At 48.6% G+C, this 18,797-nt stretch overlaps 1 protein-coding gene across 1 annotated transcript in view; it reads right to left on the bottom strand.

Moving 5' to 3' along the window:
• Positions 1-1,702: 1,702 nt before the first annotated feature.
• The window catches only part of LOC140395676 (voltage-dependent calcium channel gamma-5 subunit), a 41,529-nt gene continuing 24,434 nt past the window's right edge, over positions 1,703-18,797 (bottom strand). The window contains exons 2-6 of the mRNA XM_072483738.1: positions 15,501-15,717; positions 10,322-10,408; positions 6,695-6,835; positions 5,585-5,730; positions 1,703-3,746 (exon numbers count right to left, since the gene is read on the bottom strand). Coding sequence (XP_072339839.1) covers positions 3,489-3,746; positions 5,585-5,730; positions 6,695-6,835; positions 10,322-10,408; positions 15,501-15,708 — 840 coding nt within the window. The 5' untranslated portion in view covers positions 15,709-15,717 and the 3' untranslated portion in view covers positions 1,703-3,488. The remainder of the gene's footprint in view (positions 3,747-5,584; positions 5,731-6,694; positions 6,836-10,321; positions 10,409-15,500; positions 15,718-18,797) is intronic.

An 18,797-nucleotide genomic window follows, 5' to 3' on the forward strand; every position in this document is an offset into this window, starting at 1 on the left:
GGCACGGACCCCCCCATCCCCCTCCCCGGCACGGTCCTCCCCATCCCCCTCCCCGGCACGGACCCCCCATCCCCCTCCCCGGCACGGACCCCCCCATCCCCCTCCCCGGCACGAACCCCCCCATCCCCCTCCTCGGCACGGCCCCCCCATCCCCCTCCCCGACACGGACCCCCCCCCATCCCCCTCCCCGGCACGGATCCCCCATCCCCCTCCTCGGCACGGACCCCCCATCCCCCTCCCCGGCACGGACCCCCCCATCCCCCTCCTCGGCACGGACCCCCCCATCCCCCTCCCCGGCACGGACCCCCCATCCCCCCCCATCCCCCTCCCCGGCACGGACCCCCCATCCCCCTCCTCGGCACGGACCCCCCATCCCCCTCCCCGGCACGGACCCCCCCCCAACCTCCTCCCCGGCATGGACCCCCCCATCCCCTTCCCCGGCACGGACCCCCCATCCCCCTCCCCGGCACGGACCCCCCCCCCCCAACCTCCTCCCGGCACGGACCCCAACCTCCTCCCCGGCACAGACCCCCCTCCCGGCACTCCCCCGGAGCCCAGCCCACTCTAACCACCCCCCCCCCCCCCCCCCGCCGCACACACACACACACAACCCGAGACACACCTCTCCTCACACAATCAGTCTGCGGCCATGCCATTGCCTGCCCAGAGCCAACCCCCCAGGCCGTCACTCACCTCCACGCTGATCGGCGTGAACCTGGAGCACAGGGTCACGCCGATGAAAAGGAGGTTTGATTCACGTCGACATGAACGGTCATCATGTCGACGGGACTTCGGCCCATCCGGAACGGAGAATATCGGCAGGCCGAAAATCGGCTGCCTTGCGCAGAGCCGTGCCATTCTCCGACGGCAGCGGCGCCATTAACGCCCCGCCGACTTTTCTCCCTTCGGAGACTTCGGCAACCGGCGGGGGCGGGATTCACGGTGGCCAACGGCCATTCTCCGACCCTCTGGGGGGTCGGAGAATGACGCCCCGGGTCTCTGAACCACCAGCCTAGTGACAACACTACACCACCGCCTGACCTCATAAATAAACGTTAATATATAAACTTCTATAAGGTCTATGCTCAGTTACTGCCTTCCAAATCTGTAAATATCCAGTCATACTTATTCTCCTTCAATTCCAGACCATCCAACCTCCTCACCCCTGAACTAAATGTCTCGCTTGCGTCTTGGTGACCAAGACTGAAAATCCTGCGAGCTCAGCCTGACCAGAAAATAAACAGCAAAAGTTGCAAAATAACTGCTCCTGGTCTGAACTGGAGTTCCATTTCAAGGTGCACAGGACCAGTTGGAACCTGCCCCAGTCATTTCCCAAGTTTTACTGGTTTTCCTTCTGCGCGACCAGCGCACAAGGCAGTTTCAACGTTCCTTTTGTCTTCTGATTTAGCAACGAAGTCCAGCAATCTTCGGTGCCTTGTTCTTTGCATCGCAACACGTCCCACAACTCACAAAAAGCGACGCCCCATCAAAGAAGGAGAAATTGGGACAGGTGATCGGAGGCTTCGTCAAAGAGGTGGGTTTAAAATGGAACAAAAAGAGAAAATGATGGACAATCTCAGCAGGTCGGACAGCTTCCGTGGAGAGAGAAGGGAGCTAACGTTTCGAGTCTGGGTGACTCTTTGACAAAGCTGGTTGAAAATGCAATCTTGCACGGGGAAAAAAGACACAGCCATGGCTTACATTTGAACTAAAATACCCAATGAAGGTATCATTTAATTTTATTAATAAGTCAACAGTACATTGAAAGAAAGACTTGCATTTATATGGTTCTTTCAGAACCACTGGTTACCTCAAAGCATTTTATAACCAATGAAGTATCGTCAATGGTGTAATGCGGGAAATGTGGCAACCAATTTACGCACGGCAAGATCCCACAAAACAGCAGTGTGATAGTGATCAGAAAGTTTGTTTCTGTGATGTCGGTCAGGATAAACACCCTCCAACCACACAGCACTCCCTCAATACTGCACCGGACTGTCAGCCTCGATCTTTCCACACTCAAGCCCTGGAGTGGGACTTGAACCCAGAGCACTGCGATTCAGCGACAAGAGTGTTGCCAGCTGAGCCAGAGCTGACACTACTGGCTGAATATGCTGATATTCAAATCATTTTAATATCCAAATAAAAAGTCACATTGTTGCATTTGAAAATGACAATATTTCAGCTGTTACAATTGATCAGAAACATGTTACATGGGAAATGTGAAGCAATATAATAAACAGGCATTATCTCACTTTCTCTCTGCCATTTGTACAACTCATAACATGTAAATACAAGCACATTGTGACTCTCCAGTTCTAACATATGTGAGTGTGTCTCGAGATAACATCTAACACCGCAACAACCTGCAAGTCAATCCTAGCAACATCAACTCGGTTTGTAAAGGTTTTAAAAATAAATTTAGAGTACCCAATTTTCATTTTCCAATTAAGGGGCAATTTAGCGCGGCCAATCCACCTACCCTGCAAATCTTTGGGTTGTGGGGGTGAGACCCACGCAGACACGGGGTGAATGTGCAAACTCCACACGGACAGTGACCCAGGGCCGGGATCGAACCTGGGACCTCGGTGCCGTGAGGCAGCAGTGCTAACCACTGCCCCACCGTGCCGCCTGCAACTGTGACTAGGTGACGACCAAGTTTATCCCAGCAACGAGCTGTAGGTGACATATACCCCGTCACTAGACTGCATTGAACTAATTTTCCATTCTCGAAATTCAGCATAACGGGACACATTGGAACAGGGACAGGCCATTCAGCCCCTCGAGCATCTTCCACAATTCAATTAGATCAGCCCCGATGTGCACCTTCACTTCATCCATCCACCTTGGCTCCTCTCTACCCTAACAAAAATCTATCAATCACAATTTTGAAATTTTCAGCTGAACCCCGCCTTTTGCAGAGCAGTCCCAAATTCCTGCTGCCCTGTGTTTGGAAAGGTGCTTCCGGACAGCCTTGTTCACCCAGCCCTAAGCTAAAGGTTATGCTTCCATAGTTATTGCCCACAGGACCATGGCCAATCATCTGTTGAAGGTCAGGCCATAGGGACCATTAACTCAAATCAGTTAACTTTTAAAAGCATGATATTCTGAACAGCATCAAATTGCTTTGCAGAAAGATAATGTATTTAAAGTGTTGCACACTGTATAAATTTACCACTTTGCAGTGACATTTTGGATTCCAGATTCTACAAAGTTTGAGTGGATGACACCATTGCAAATGAAAATGCACATTATTACAAAATAACACTCTACCTCCATTTGTGTTTCTAGTCACCCCAGGCCTCCGCCCCGCCCCTCCGCCCGTGCTAGTAAGCTGATAGTTTGTGCTTTGCAAATTTGCAAATACACAAACTAGAGCCCCAGCCAATGATTTGTATTGAGATCGTCCTCATGACGACAATGGACTGGAGCGTGGGATCCAGGGCATTTCGGCGGGTCTGGGGCCAACCATTCTCGTGGGCCGGGTCTCAGCAAGGCGAGGACAACATCTGGTCGTAGTCGGGGCACTTGAGCAGCGCTGGATAGTTGCCGCTCATCTGCAGAGAAGCATCGCTGGAGATGTCGGAGGGACTCCGCCCCCGGGGCCAGGCGTCTGGGTGCAGGAACTGGCCAGAGTAGTCGGAGCAGTTACTGAGCCTGGGCCTGTAGAAGCTGGAATGGGGTCTGTAAATCTCCTCCGCAGTATATCTCTTCATAAAGAGGTAGACCGACATTACTCCAGCGCTCTGCAACAACACAAAGTACAATATTGGGGGTGAGATGTTTTTGCGCTCAGCACATTGAGGCTTTTGATGTGCTGGGTGATTAAAGACTTTCTCTCCCCCAACGCCTATGGACATTGCTCTCCCAGGTTGGCCTGGGGGGGGCTGTTTCACGGAGCTACCACAGGCACAATGGGCTGTGTCATTCTCTGAACTACATTTGGGTCATTTAGGTGTTTACAAGCAGCATATGTTCATCTATGTGCTTGGTCTGGATTCAGTCTGAAGCCCCAGGGTTGGTGAGAGTGTTAACCTTCCGCACCTCAATGATTTGGGTTCATTATTTACTCTAAAATCCCACTGATCAACCTTCAATCAATGACTTTGATTCGCACCAGAGTTCTTCAGTATTGTTGCCAATTGATCTGGGACCTTTAATTAATTGAATGCAAGTGTTCAATATAATGTTAACTGTTTCTCTCTCCACAGATGTTGCCTGACTTAGAACCATAGAATTCCTTTGGCGCAGAAGGAGGCCCTTCGGCCCATCGGATCTGCACCGACCCTTTGTAAGAGCACCCTACCTAGTTGAGCGTTTCCACCATTTTCCATTTCCTATTGTGATACTTGGTAACATTGACCAGGACACTGGGGAAATCCCCCTGCCCTTCTTCAAAATAGTGTCCTTGGGGCCTGCTCCATCCATCTGGGAGGGCAGAAAGGACCTTGGTCTAATCCAGCGGTACGCCTGGGGCCAACATGTGACCATCAGGGTTGTGAGTGGGGCCCACGAGACATTTAGTTGTCCATTGCCCATGCACAGAGTTTCCAAATTCCACTGGTGTCCATTCGCAAATTTGTTTTCCTAGCCGTGTGGCTAAATGATAATCGTGTAAAACAGGGACACAGAAAGCGAAGTGCATGCTAATAACTCACTACACTGGCTGAGAGAGCTGAGTGCTCCTTCTGTGTCTAATCAAAACATAAATATTTATTTTGTTTTTACCATTTGAAGTTGATGACAATTCTATGAATATATGAATCATTACCTAGAACTCGTTATGAAATAGTCAGTGTTTATAATGCAGATAATGATATAGCGACAGGCACAGACAGGCAGCTAATGAACACAGAGAACAGGACATGACCAATGAGCAGGCAGGACACTCAGGGGTGGTATCTCACTATAAAAGGCACGAGGCACTCACACTCCACCTCTTTCCATTGATGAACATCTACAGAGTGAGTCAGGGTGTATGTACAGTATCACACCTCCAGCACGCGGCTAAGAGCTAGTCTGGTTCAGTCAGACAGAGTAACCACACTTAGGTTAGCAGAGAGTCAAACTCATAGAGAACTGTGCTACTGGTTCAATAAATCAGATTGAACTAACTTCAAGCTCTGGAGTATCTTTTGGTGAAAGCTGCATCCAGTTGCAGCCTGTGTTATCCCAGCGTACATAACACGACAGTGAGCATACCGATTTCAGCCTTGTGGCCACTGAGATGAAGGAGGGTCAGTCATGCGGCCCGCTCACTCTCCTACGTTGCCCATCACCTCAGACAGTGCAGTTCACCTTCAGTACCGCACTGGAGTACCAGCCCTGATTTTCATTCTCAAGTGGGATTTGAACCCAGCACCTTCTGATTCTGAGGCGAGAATATTGCCACTGAGCCACTCCTGTAACTCCAGCACAGTCTGATGTGGTGGGCTGTGGTGACAATTCTCACAGTTTTCACCATGGTTCTGGTGTAATTGGTTGGATCTAATCTGGGCCAGGCTGATGCCCCGGGACCGGATGTAATCTGGGGTTAGACATGATGAGCTGAGCCAGTTCCGGACACACTTTGGTCGGTAATTACCTCAGTCAGCAGGAAAGATGTGGCGGAAAAGGCAAAGGACCATCCATACTTGTAATGGAAATAGCTCTCAGAGTCCGGGGTTCTGTTTAACACTTCATCATTGATGCTGGATATATAAAGCACAAGTCCAACCACCAGTGACAAACCTGCAATCAGGAAGAAGTGATTCAATATAAAAGACAAGCATCGTACATACATTAAGAAGCTGTGATTAATGTTACTGATTGAATAGACTGAACTGATCTGTCAGATGAAGGTAAAAGGAAGCACTTCAGAGTTAATGAACTGTGAAGAGGTATAAAAACAAACAAATACATTTGCAACACCAACAAATAATTAAACGAAATGTCAGGGAACAGGCTGTCAAAGTGGCAATGGGATAGATAAATTCATAGAATCCCAACAGTACAGAAGGAGGCCATTCGGCCCATCGAGTCTGCACCGGCCCTCTGAAAGAGCACCCTAACGTAAGCCCACATTCCTCCGCCCTAACCCCGTAGCCCCGCTAACCTTTCGACACTAAGGGGCAATTCAGCATGGCCAATCCACCTAACCTGGACATCTTTGAACTGTGGGAGGAAACCGGAGCACCCGGAGGAAAGCCACACAGACACCGGGAGAACGCGCAGACTCCACACGGTTGCCCAAGGTCAGAACTGAACCCGGGTCCCAGGCACTGTGAGGCAACAGTGCTAACCATTGTGCCATCAAAGCAGTGTGAGGGAGTATGAGAGACAGTGAAGTGTTTTTCATATGTCGGGGTTCGTCTGGCACATGGACCAGCGTTTTCTTTTGCATAATGCCCGCGTGTCGCTTTGACACAAATCCCCGTCATGTTGGCTGTTGTAGCGTGCCAGCTGTGTCAATGCCAGGAGGTGTCAGTGGATGTTTGACACTCCGTCACTCAATAAAAAGAGACAAGGAACACAGGCATGTGTTACCCTCACAGAATCCTCCGGCTGGGTCACCTCATATCCTGCGCAGCAGGAAAATACCTCCCAGCCCACAGGTGATCAAACAAAATAAGGCAACAGAAAACACAGCGAAAATGAGAAAAAACTTCACACATCAGTGGTTTGTATTTTTTCCTTCTTCATTCCTGACTTTTACCTGAAAGTATGAAGAAGATTCCTGACACAAAGGCTAAGATAGTCCTGTGAGGTCTGATATGTCCGATGTTGTTCAACACAAAACCAATGAACATGAAAAACAGGCTGACCAGTGGAAAAGGAGTGGATGATCGTATCATTCCTGTGGAAAGAAAAAGATTTGCCAAAAGGTAACCACTGGAAAGAAAGAAAGGTGTGACTTTTTATAAAGGACATAATCTCAGGACATCCCAAAGCAGTTTACGGACATGTGCCGCGATTTAACTGATTAAAATCTAAATGTAACCACCAGCGGGAAAGCTGGTATGTTACCCACTGACAGCCCCAATATTATCAGAGTAACACCCCCGCCCCCAAAATCACTGGCAAGCCCCCTACCACCTCCCCCACCCCGCAAATGAGTGGCACGCTGTTATGTGCTTGCCAAAGGCCCATTCCCCCCCCCCCCCCCTTAGTTCCAACCTTCCAGCTCCATCCCTTGGCAGTGCCAACCTGGTGCAGTGGACTCCAAGTGGGGGGCAAGGGGGTGAGTACCCTCTCTGCCCTTACCTCCAGGGTAGAGGGGGGTCCTCAGGAGAGGGTGAGGTGGGGGTTTGGGTTGGGCTGGGGGATCTCAGGACAGGGGTCTTCCCTGGGATGGGGGCCATGTGGCAAGTTTTCCATCTGTAGCTTTGAAACCCTTTGATGCCGCTCCCAGCATGTCAATTTCAAAGATCTGTCAGATGAAGGTAAAAGGAAACACTTCAGAGTTAATGAACTGTGAAGAGCTATAAAAACAAACAAAGCTAATTCCTCCTTTAAAATAGCCTGGACTTGTCAATCAAGAGACTTGTAAAAGGTAATGGACCATGGAAGCAATACAGTGAGGTTTTCGGGATTTTCAGCATGCCCAGAGTCTTGAACAAATTAACGGGGAATTAAATTGTATGTGAAAAAGCACTTCAAAGGTTTCCAGCAGATCAAAGGGAAGACTTTTACCTTCATCTGACAGATCCCTGAACTTGACATGGTGGGAGAGACACCAACATTTGGAAGGCGAGAGAGAGAAGACTTTTGCTTTCATTTGGCAGATCTTTGAACTTGACATGCTGTAAGAGATATGTTGGGAAAGACCCCCAGACTGAGCCCCTCCAGCCCAGCCCACGCCCAAGACCTCCCCCTCCCCGACCCTCACCTTCCCTCAGCAGCCTGGAGGTAAGTGTAGAGTGGGCACTTCATCCCTGGCACCCCCCCCCCACCCCCCCGGGAGTCCACTGTGCCTTGTCACCACTTGTCAGGATCAGGATAGGCACCCGTGGGAATCCAAGGGGGTATGGGGCAGGGGTGCATTCCAGGAGGTCATTGTTCAGGCTTCCAGCCCACTAATTACATTCAAATATACGGAAATCAATTTTGATCAGGTTCTCGTCCGCATGGCCAAGAACGTGATCGGGCCAGACGCAGCGGACTGGAAGACTCGCACGGGTGTGACATCCGGCGGGAATCTCATTTTGCACTGATGTCCGATTCAACTAGCCATCGCGAATCCCACCTGCGGCCACCGACTCGGAGAATCATGACCGTCAAGTATTATTGGCGTTGAGCTACTGTTCCAATGTGGGACAGCTGACGTCAATTTACACACAGCAAGCTCCTGAATACAGCAATGTGATCTGACCAGATCATTTTTCCTATTCGTGCTGGTTGAGAGATAGTTTTTTGGCAGAACATCAAGGAGAAATCCTTGGCACCTCTTTGAGTTGATGCTGTGGGATTTTGTACGTCCCCCTGGTGATGTCATGGATGGTGCTATAGAAATATGAGTTTTTCTCTTTCATGTGTTTATGCGGAATATTTGGCTAATGGTAAAGTTCTTGAAAGTGTGGATGAGCAGAGGGATCTAGGTGTCCATGTACATAGATCCCTGAAAGTTGCCACCCAGATTGATAGGGTTGTGAAGAAGGCCTATGGAGTGTTGGCCTTTATTGGTAGAGGGATTGAGTTCCGGAGTCAGGAGGTCATGTTGCAGCTGTACAGAACTCTGGTTCGGCCGCATTTGGAGTATTGCGTACAGTTCTGGTCACCGCATTATAGGAAGGACGTGGAGGCTTTGGAGCGGGTGCAGAGGAGATTTACCAGGATGTTGCCTGGTATGGAGGGAAAATCTTATGAGGAAAGGCTGATGGACTTGAGGTTGTTTTCGTTGGAGAGAAGAAGGTTGAGAGGAGACTTAATAGAGGCATACAAAATGATCAGGGGGTTGGATAGGGTGGACAGTGAGAGCCTTCTCCCGCGGATGGAAATGGCTGGCACGAGGGGACATAACTTTAAACTGAGGGGTAATAGATATAGGACAGAGGTCAGAGGTAGGTTCTTTACGCAAAGAGTAGTGAGGCCGTGGAATGCCCTACCTGCTACAGTAGTGAACTCACCAACATTGAGGGCATTTAAAAGTTTATTGGATAAACATATGGATGATAATGGCATAGTGTAGGTTAGATGGCTTTTGTTTCGGTGCAACATCGTGGGCCGAAGGGCCTGTACTGCACTGTATTGTTCTATGTTCTATGTTCTATGTGCATGAACTAGATACTGCATTTACCAACATAGCAATGTTGCATTATTTATGGGCAGCACGGTAGCACAAGTGGATAGCACTGTGGCTTCACAGCTCCAGGGTCCCAGGTTCGATTCCCCGCTGGGTCACTGTCTGTGCGGAGTCTGCACGTTCTCCCCGTGTGCGCGTGGGTTTCCTCCGGGTGCTCCGGTTTCCTCCCACAGTCCAAAGACGTGCAGATTAGGTGGATTGGCCATGATAAATTGCCCTTAGTGACCATAAAGGTTAGGAGGGGTTATTGGGTTATGGGGATAGGGTGGAAGTGAGGGCTTAAGTGGGTCGGTGCAGACTCGATGGGCCGAATGGCCTCCTTCTGCACTGTATGTTCTATGTTCCATGCATCTCACTGTGTTTATTACTGTGTTTTGATATAGTTACAGGAGAGGTTGATACTGTTTCTCTTGGAGAAAAGAAGGCTGGATCGAGATATTCAAGATCCTGAGGGGTGTGAACAGGGTAAATAGTGAAAAACTGTTCCCTCTTAAGAGGGCATCAAGAACAAGAGGGCACAGATTCAAAATAATTGGCAAATGGAGCATATGTGATGTGAGGAAAAGAATCTTCACCCGGAAGGGTGCTTGTGAGTCTGGAATAATCTTCCTGACAGGTTCAATCGAGGTATTCAAAAGGATTGTGATCTGAAAAGAATGAATGTGCGCGATGATGGGGAGAAGGTCTAGGTGGAATGCGTTCTCACAGAGCGAGTCCAGACTCGATTATCCGAATGGCCTCCTTCTGCACCGTAAAGATTCTGCGATTCTGTCTCAGTTTGAGATGTTTCTGAAGGATTCGGTAAAGTCTTTGTTACTTATGGTGAAACGCACAGATATGTTCGAGGGTAGATAAACAGATGAGGGAGATGTGGACATATTGATGGGGTTAGATGAAGAGAGGCAGGAGGTGTTTTGTGTGGGGTTATAAATGCTAGCAAAAGTTGACCTGTTCCTGTGCCCTTCATTCAATGTAATAATTATAACCTGTTTTACTTATTTAAATATTGAACTTCTGATTGGAGAGAGAATGGATACTGACTTAAAACACTGACGGTGGATTCGGAGGTCAGCTGCATATTCATCGGCATCACGTACTCAATACTGAAACAGTGCCCACGTTCTAGCCCTGCAGGTATAACAACAGATTGTTAAAGACCGTCAATCATTACAAACCACGCAGCAGCCAGGAGGGAAAGAACTCATCAGAAAACATCAGCAAATCATACAAATGACAGCCTCTGAAGCACTACATCCCTACACCGAAGTATCGTTATTATATCTGTACAACAGATAGCACAGCATGTTAATGCCTCTGTAAAGTGGAGTTGATTATAGAGAAAGGAATGTGACTTTTGGAAATTAAGTGTATTATAGTTAACCAGTGGGATACTCAACAAAACACACACCAGTATGTCACCCCTGTGAGACTATTATTAAATGAGGCAGAGGGTTAGACTGCTGAAAGGCAGTTACATAATATATATTTATATATATATATACACACACACACACAAGACTGGGTCATTTTTGTAAGGAAATTATAGATATACAGTAGTGTTTTATATCTCAATAAGGCAGTGTATATGATAAGTACTTCTTTAAAATAAATTTAGTGGGGGGAGGAGCTGGATGAGGGTCTGTGGGCTGGTGCCCTGGGCAGGGTCAATTCCTCCTCCTCTTGCGCCAGGCTCAGCCTAATACAGTTCAAAGTAGTACACAGGTAGTATGACAGGGGCGCGGATGAGTAGGTTTTTTGGGGTGGAGGACAGATGTTTGAGATGTTCGGGGAGCCCAGCGAATCACGCCCATATGTTCTGGACATGCCCGCCGCTGGAGGGGTTCTGGAGGGGCTTTGCGAGGGCTATGTCCAAAGTTGTGAACACCCAGGTCAAGCCGAGCTGGGGGATAGCACTATTTGGGGTGTCGGACGAGCCGGGAATGCAGGAGCTGAAAGAGGCCAGAGTTCTGGCCTTTGCGTCCCTGGTAGCCCGGCGGAGGATCCGACTAATGTGGGGGGATGCGAAGCCCCCCAGCGTGGAAGCCTGGATCAATGACATGGCAGGGTTCATTAAGTTGGAGAGGGTAAAGTTTGCCTTGCGAGGGTCTGTGCAGGGGTTCTCCAGGCAGTGGCAACTGTTCCTAGACTTTCTCGCGGAACGCTAGGCGGAGGTCGAAACAGCAGCAACCCGGGGGGGGGGGGGGGGGGGGGTGTTGGTTTATGTTTTTGTTAAAAGGGGGCGTTTCCCCCACTTTTGTATTTATTTGTTAATGGGGTTAATGTATCTTTGTTTGATTTCCTATGTACAATTTTTTTTCCCTTTCTGGAGTGTTTGGTTGAAAATTGTTGAACATTTTGAATAAACATATTTTTAAAAATAAATAAATAAATAAAATAAATTTAGAGTACCCAATTCTTTTTTTTCCCAATTAAGGGGCAATTTACCGTGGCCAATCCACCTGCCTTGCACATCTATTTGGGTTGTGGGGGTGAGACCCACGCAGACACGGGGAGAAGGTGCAAGCTCCACACAGACAGGGACCCGGGGCCAGGTTCCAACCCAGGTCCTTGGCATCACGAGGCAGCAGTGCTAACCACTGTATGATAAATACAGGAGTCATGTATACATGTTTAAAGCTTTGTATATGATGTATATAGAAGTGATTTGCATATTTGTTATGCACCGTCTACGACACACACAAATGTATTTGTTTTCTTTATTCTTTCCAGCTAACATTTGTTGTTACACCGTTCTGTGTCGTCAACCACGTTGGATAAGGGCAGCAGATTTCCTTCCCAAATAGGCATTAGTAAACCAGATGGGTTTTTACAACAAGTGATGATATTTGATAGTTGTCACGGTCACCATGAGGTTAACTTTTTAATCCAGATTTATTAATTGAATTTGAATTCCACCAGATGTACAGTGGAATTTGAACTCATGCTGCCAGATAATAGTCCTGTGACATAATCACTATGCCATTCCTGGCCTTGAACGGTTAAATGTTAAAGGAACAATTATTTAGGTGCCTCCAGGCTTTAGGCCTCTTGAATTTGGAACTTAGGGGCCGAGTTGATGCTGACTGCGAAGTGAATATTCTTTCTCTGCCCCTGTGGCCATTAAAAGGAAGAGGAGGTGCTCCCCTCAATTGCACGTGAGGCACAACCTCCTCACCAACCCTCACATCCACTCCAATCCTTGCTCCCGTGATTTAGCTGTGACAATGGGATCAAGATGAAAGAGGGGGTCAAAGTACTTAAGGGGAAATGTCCCCATTGAAGAGATAGGTGGCCGGGTATTGATGCCACCTCTTGGGGGAGCTGCCTGTGAAGGCTCGACCACCACTGCGTTGATGGCTCTCGGGACTGATTTCCGTCAGTCCTCTGGCCTCCTTGTCTGGGAGCACACAGGCCAGGCAGCAGCAAGGTCAAATAGTCCCCAGTTAAATTGTACACCTTCTTGCGAACATCCAGCAAATGGAAACAGAAAGTGGCAGAAAGGTAGCCACTGGAATACTCTATAAAAGGGAAATAGAACAAAGCTGTGGTTAGGAAAACGTCACCTGCCATTTTCAGTTTTCACTTAGCAGCCTGTTATTATCTGGCAGGTGATAAGCGCTGCACAAACAAAATCCCAAAGCGAAAGCTGACAAGCTATCACAACACTTTTCTTTTCATATTTTTAAACACAAGAAGATATATAAAATGAAGTCAGAAACTACAAATTCCAGGAACACTTTTGGAGATTTTAAATATTAAATTAGAACATTTATCAACAAAAGAAAAGAAAAGAAAACGTAAACACGCAAGATTACATTTATTCAGTTAAAGTTATTTTTACAGAACATTCCATCCCGCCCCCTCCCCGCACAAGGTTTTTGACGTGGTCGGTTTCAAAAATAAGCACCCCTTTAGACAACAATATTCTATTGATATTTAGGGCTGGATTCTCTGTTTGGAAGACTGTGTTCTGTCGCTGGAGGTGTTAAGATACTGTGCAAATTTCTCCTACCCGCCCCGCCACATTTCTGCCCCGACCGGCCGGCGGGAGTCTCCGTAACACCGGCCGGTCAATGGGGTTTCCCATTGTGGGGCAGCCCCACGCCGTCGGGAAACCCCCGAGCGCCGGCAAAACGGAGACTCCCGCCGGCGGAGAATGACGCCCACTGTTGTAAAACCCTTTTTCTCTGTCCTGTGTTCTTTTTATCCCCTGCCCTGCTGCCTGTCTTCTGGTTAGCTGCTACAATGTTGCTACCCCATCTGGGATTTCTGTTTAAATTACAGATTTTAGGCAGAGTTGGAACCCCTATTGTGATGGACCAAGTCAAGAAATCGCCTTTCGGATATGTGGCAGAACCGGTGATGATGATTTGATAGACTTGGCAAGCAGCCAATCAGGAAATGTACAATTTGCAGCCTCTGCCTATTGGGGCCTGTGATTGGTGGGGTCGGACAGAAAGTTCCAGAAGGAAGGCGGATCTTGTGAAGAGTGCCAATTTCGGTGTGCTTCTGTGAGGAGATCCAGACACAAGGCAGCTTTAAAATCTCTCTCTCTCTCTGTGCCTGTTGATTCAGAGAGATTTCTACAACCTACAATTTCTGTTTGGATACATGATTAGGAGATCGCTGGCTACAAAGAGCTACATCTGCAGGAAGAAACAAACTCATAACTATTAATCCCTTTATCAGTTTAAATCTTGCCCCCTATTCCCGACGTGTGACTGTCTTGTGTGTGTTTGGGCGGAGGGTGGGTTTTGGGATTAGGTACATTGTTATATCATTGTTCTGTTATTAATTCATATATTCATCTTTTCCTCTTGTTATTAATAAATAGTTTGTTCACGTTTTTACTTATAAATCGGATGTCTCCATATCATTGCAGCAGTCTCGGGCCAAAATCTCGATAAGTTAACAAGAATTATTGCTCCCCCTGGGAGTGCAAACCAGCAAGCAATTCAGCAACTCAGTGCCCCCTGTCATGCAAATTTATGCATGGGATGGAATACAAGGGATTCCCAAGGGAATCTTGCTATCAGGCCGCCCGCTCACAATGGCAATACAATCACACGCTTGATCGATTGAAATGCACTTAGTGCTTGAGATGCACTTACCTCTCTTTGATGTGGTCAATGTTTGTAAACATTGGGGTTTCACCACTTAGGCCACAGAACTGTGAACAGAGATGAATGAATCAAAGCTGCAGATGGTTTGTAGCAGCTGTCAATCACAGACCACTACTAGAAAGCTATGAATTAGCTTGCAGCTAATGTATCTGTGGTAACCAGACGCAGCAGGTCACAGCTGCTCTCCTTCCAGGAATGGACACGTGGATCTTCAAGGTCAGTGTTATAGCTGCAATTTTTCTCACTGACCCTATCTGAACTGTTCTCTAGCTTCCAGACAGGGGCCTCTTTTTTTTTTTGAGGGGGGGGGGTCTGTGTAGGAGGTTCCTTTAGGCAGGGTGACCCTGTGGGGGTCTCCCTATTACAGGGGACCCTGAGGGGGAGAGGCTTTCCCAATTACAGGGGTAGCTGGCGGGGGTCAGCCTATTGCCGAAGTCCCCCGGGAGGTCCCCCTATTACAGAGATCTCTGGGGGCTTATGGGGGGAGGGGGAAGGACTGGTAGAGGAGGGGTGGGCAGGCAGTGCATTGTGGGGTGTGGGTGGTTCCCAGTTGGGCTCAGATGGTCTCTATCAGCAAGGCCCTGTTGTGGTGGACCTCGCAGTGGACCAAGGGGGTAACTCCTTAGGGGAGAACTCCCCTGAATTCTCAGCAAATCTTTTGAAGTGTTTCCAACTCTCTTTCATCATGATTCCATTGTTCTTACCTTTCTTTGAAATGTATCTTTCCCAGAATATATGTTTTCCCTGTTGCCACCACTTTCAGGTCAAATAAAATTATTCATTTATGACGTTTTCAAAGGAAGTAAAAAGGGTTTACAACTTGGAAATTGAACAACTGAACACAACAATATTTTCTTATCTCCAAATGCAAATATCTATCCATGTCTTATTTGCTTATAGAAAATTCAACTTGGCCCTAATTACTTCAAGGCCCCTTTGAAGTCCTCAAAACTGTGGACACACAGTCCCCAGCTTAATTAGATTATGTTCACACACAGCCACAAGCCTGCTTCACATGACATAATAAACCCCCAAAATATTAAAAACAACATCTTCTTCGCAAGCAATAAAATTGGTGCTGAGAACAATGTTCCTACCTGCCAGAAAACAACCCCTCCAGAGTCCAGAGTGCAGCGACGTCTTGACGTCCATTGTCATGTTTTGGGGGGAGATGGTCCCTTCTTCCAGGTACAGCCAATAATCGGTGCTGACAGCGACCCCGAGGAGACCCAGACCGCACACAGCGAACACGCTGCTCAGGAGCGTCAAGGCCTTTCGGCCACAAGAGGTCATTCCACACAACATTGGGATTTTCTGTAGAAAACGGCAGGCCACAGGTTAAACACATTAATCACCCACAGTGCAACTTGCAAACACCGTTTCACAGGCTTCTCAGAAAAGGAAGCTTCCTGGTCATGATTACTCCTTGAGGATCTGTCACATCTGCCTCCAAATGTCCCACCCGATCAAACGCATTTTCACCATTCCGTAGCAGTTTTATGACCCATAAATTAAACTAGTTGATAAAACAGGAAAGACACACAATTTGTTTCAATGCCTCTATGGCTTTCCTCCCAGGATTGGTCACAGCAGCATCCAGAGATTCAACATCACTTCCTGATGATGCCGGAGCAATCCCGGAGTATTGGGAACCTGATTTCCGGGGCTGGATACGTCAGTTGATTCAGTCGCTAATTGAGCCAACAAAGCTGCTGGTTTGGCTAATGATCTACACCAGCAGCGAGCAGCCTGCGACCTGGGGGGGGTCACACACAGCCCATCTGGGTTCCGAGTTGCTGCCCACAAGACGATTTGTTGACTGTTGCCCACACGCAGGGTCGTCACATTCCACTCACTTCCGTCCGTGTAGCTTTTTTCCTATCCGTGTGACAGTAGTGACTCGCACATAAAGCGAGGGTGAGTGAAGTGAGGAATGTGCTGATTACTCATAACATTGACTGAGAGCCGTGCGCTCCCTCTGTGTCCAAAGTGTAAATATTTATTTTGTTTTTACCATTCGAACTTGATCTTACTTTTTTGGGTTACTCATCGGCTTTCAATATGTATATTTGGGTGGGGTGTGCGTTGGGGGAGGGAGGAAGGGTTGGGGGGGGGAGGGGTTCGTTTGCTGATGGTGATTACAAGATTCTCTTTGTCCTACTCTGTGGGTGGGTTTGGCGGCCATCTTGGGTGGGCCTTGGGCCTGTTTTTCTTCAGTCAGAGCTTGGCAGGCCTGGTGATGGAAATGGCTGACTCAGGGAGACCAATTTGCGGGTAAAGGACCAGCCCAGACTGCGGAAGGAGTGGGTGAGCCAAGTGTTCCATTGATGGGCGGGCCCGAGGCGCGGCGATCTGAGGTAATAAATGGGTTCTTTTTTTTCAGCCACATGGACCGTAGCAGATCCCAATGGCAGGTTCGAGATGGATTGAGCTGTTAGCAATAGCACTGAGATCCTGGGATAAATAGAGGGGGTAGAACGGGGTGGAGTGGGGGGGGGTATAGGGTGTCCCTATATGCGATGACCTGTTTCTGTACATTACGGACCCGGTCGCCTCTAAGGATGAAATAATGAAGCTACTCAGGATTATTGGCTCTTTTTCAGGATACAAGCTGAACGTGAAGAGTGAATATGCTCCAGTTAACATCCCCCCCTCCCCCGGGGAAGGGAACTAATCCGGGGGTATTAACTTTTCACCTTGCCAGAGGTAGTTTTTGTTATCTGGGAATCCTGCTGGCCTGTCACTGACCATTCTCCATAGATTGTTCTATACTGGTCTGGTGAGCAGGGGCAGGTCCCACTTTCCCTCCCTTGTTCTTGGTGGGCAGCATCCAGACTATAAAAATTAATATTCGCCCAAGGTTTCTTTTCAGTGTCTCCCGATTTTTATCCCCAAATTCATTTTTTGCTTAATAAGCTTGTGGCCTATTTTATTTGGGCAGGTAAGACCCCCCAAGAGTCTCTCGGGCATTCTTTCAGAGGGTCTGGCAGTCTGGCATTACCCAACTTGCTTGTTTATAATTGGGCAGCCAACATCGAGAAGGTGCTGGGATGGTTTGAGGAGCAGGGCCCCATGTGGGGACAGGTGGAGGTAAGCTCCTGTAGGGGTCTTGTGTAAGGGCTTTGGCAATGGCCTCACTCCCCGATGAGGTGCTTCCTCAAACCCGGTGGTGGCGTCCACTGTTAGAATGTCGCGGTTGTTTAGGCAGCATTATAAATTGGAATCCATGTCATTGCTGGCCCCCATCTGTGGCAACCACCTATTTGCACCATTGGATTTAGACACGATGTTTAGGGCATGGGGCAAGTGCCTTGGGAGATTTAGGGATCTATTTGTGGAGGGACGGTTTGCTATTTGGGGGTATTATCAACGAGATTTCAACTTCCGGGGACGAACTTGTTCCGTTACCTCCAGGTACTTGATTAGTTTGGAAGGCTTTTCCCACATTCCCCTAGGCTCCACAACCCTCCTTGTTGAGTGGGATCCTATCACTGGCAGGGTCTGGTGGGGGGAGAATTTCCAACATCTATGGGCAAATCTTGTCAACGGAGGTGGCCCCGCTAGACAGGTACGGGCAAAATGGAAGGAAGAACTGGGGACTATTTTAGATGGGGACGTGTGGTATGAGGCCCTTCCCAGGGTGAACTCCACATCCTCCTGTGCACGGCTCAGTCTAATTCAGCTCAAGGTTGTATATAGGGCTCACCTAACTAATGCTCAGACGAGTAGTTTCTTTTGGGGAGTGGAGGGCAGGTGTGAGCGGTGTTCTTTGGGACCTGCTAATCACACCCAGATGTTCTGGTCGTGTCCCAGGATGGAAAGCTTTCGGATCTCCCTGTTTAACACCATGTCAGTGATTCTTAACATTCACCTGGAGCCTTGTCCTTTAGTGGCCATTTTCAGAGTATCGGACTCACCGGGGTTACGGAGGGGGTGAAGACGGATGTTCCCACCTTTTCCTCACAAATAGCCGGAGGTGAGTTCTGCTGGGATGGAGATCCTCTGCTCCGCCCAGTGCCTCGGTCTAGTTGGGTGACCTTATGGAATTTTTACATCTGGAGGAGGTCAAGTACACCGTCAGGAAGGCGAAGCCCATTGAGGCTCGCTGAGGGCCGGGGGAAGGGGGAAGAGGGCACGGTGGGGGCAGGTAGGGGGAGAGGGGGTGGTGAGGAAGTGGGGCGGCACCATTGGGAGAGTGGGGCATTATTGGACGCCTGTGACACATTAAAAACCCTGGGCCCCAACCAGTATAATGCTTCTGTCACTTTCTTCCACAATGCGGCCCGACCTCTGAACCCTTGTCCCATTTCTCCAGGTGTCCCCCCTCCCGTGGCATTCACCCACCCTCCGGCCGTGGACATGTCCCCGGAGCTGTGTCCCATCCCCTGGGTGTT

The sequence above is a fragment of the Scyliorhinus torazame genome, chromosome 18 (genome assembly GCF_047496885.1).
Source record: "Scyliorhinus torazame isolate Kashiwa2021f chromosome 18, sScyTor2.1, whole genome shotgun sequence".
Lineage (NCBI taxonomy): Eukaryota > Metazoa > Chordata > Chondrichthyes > Carcharhiniformes > Scyliorhinidae > Scyliorhinus > Scyliorhinus torazame.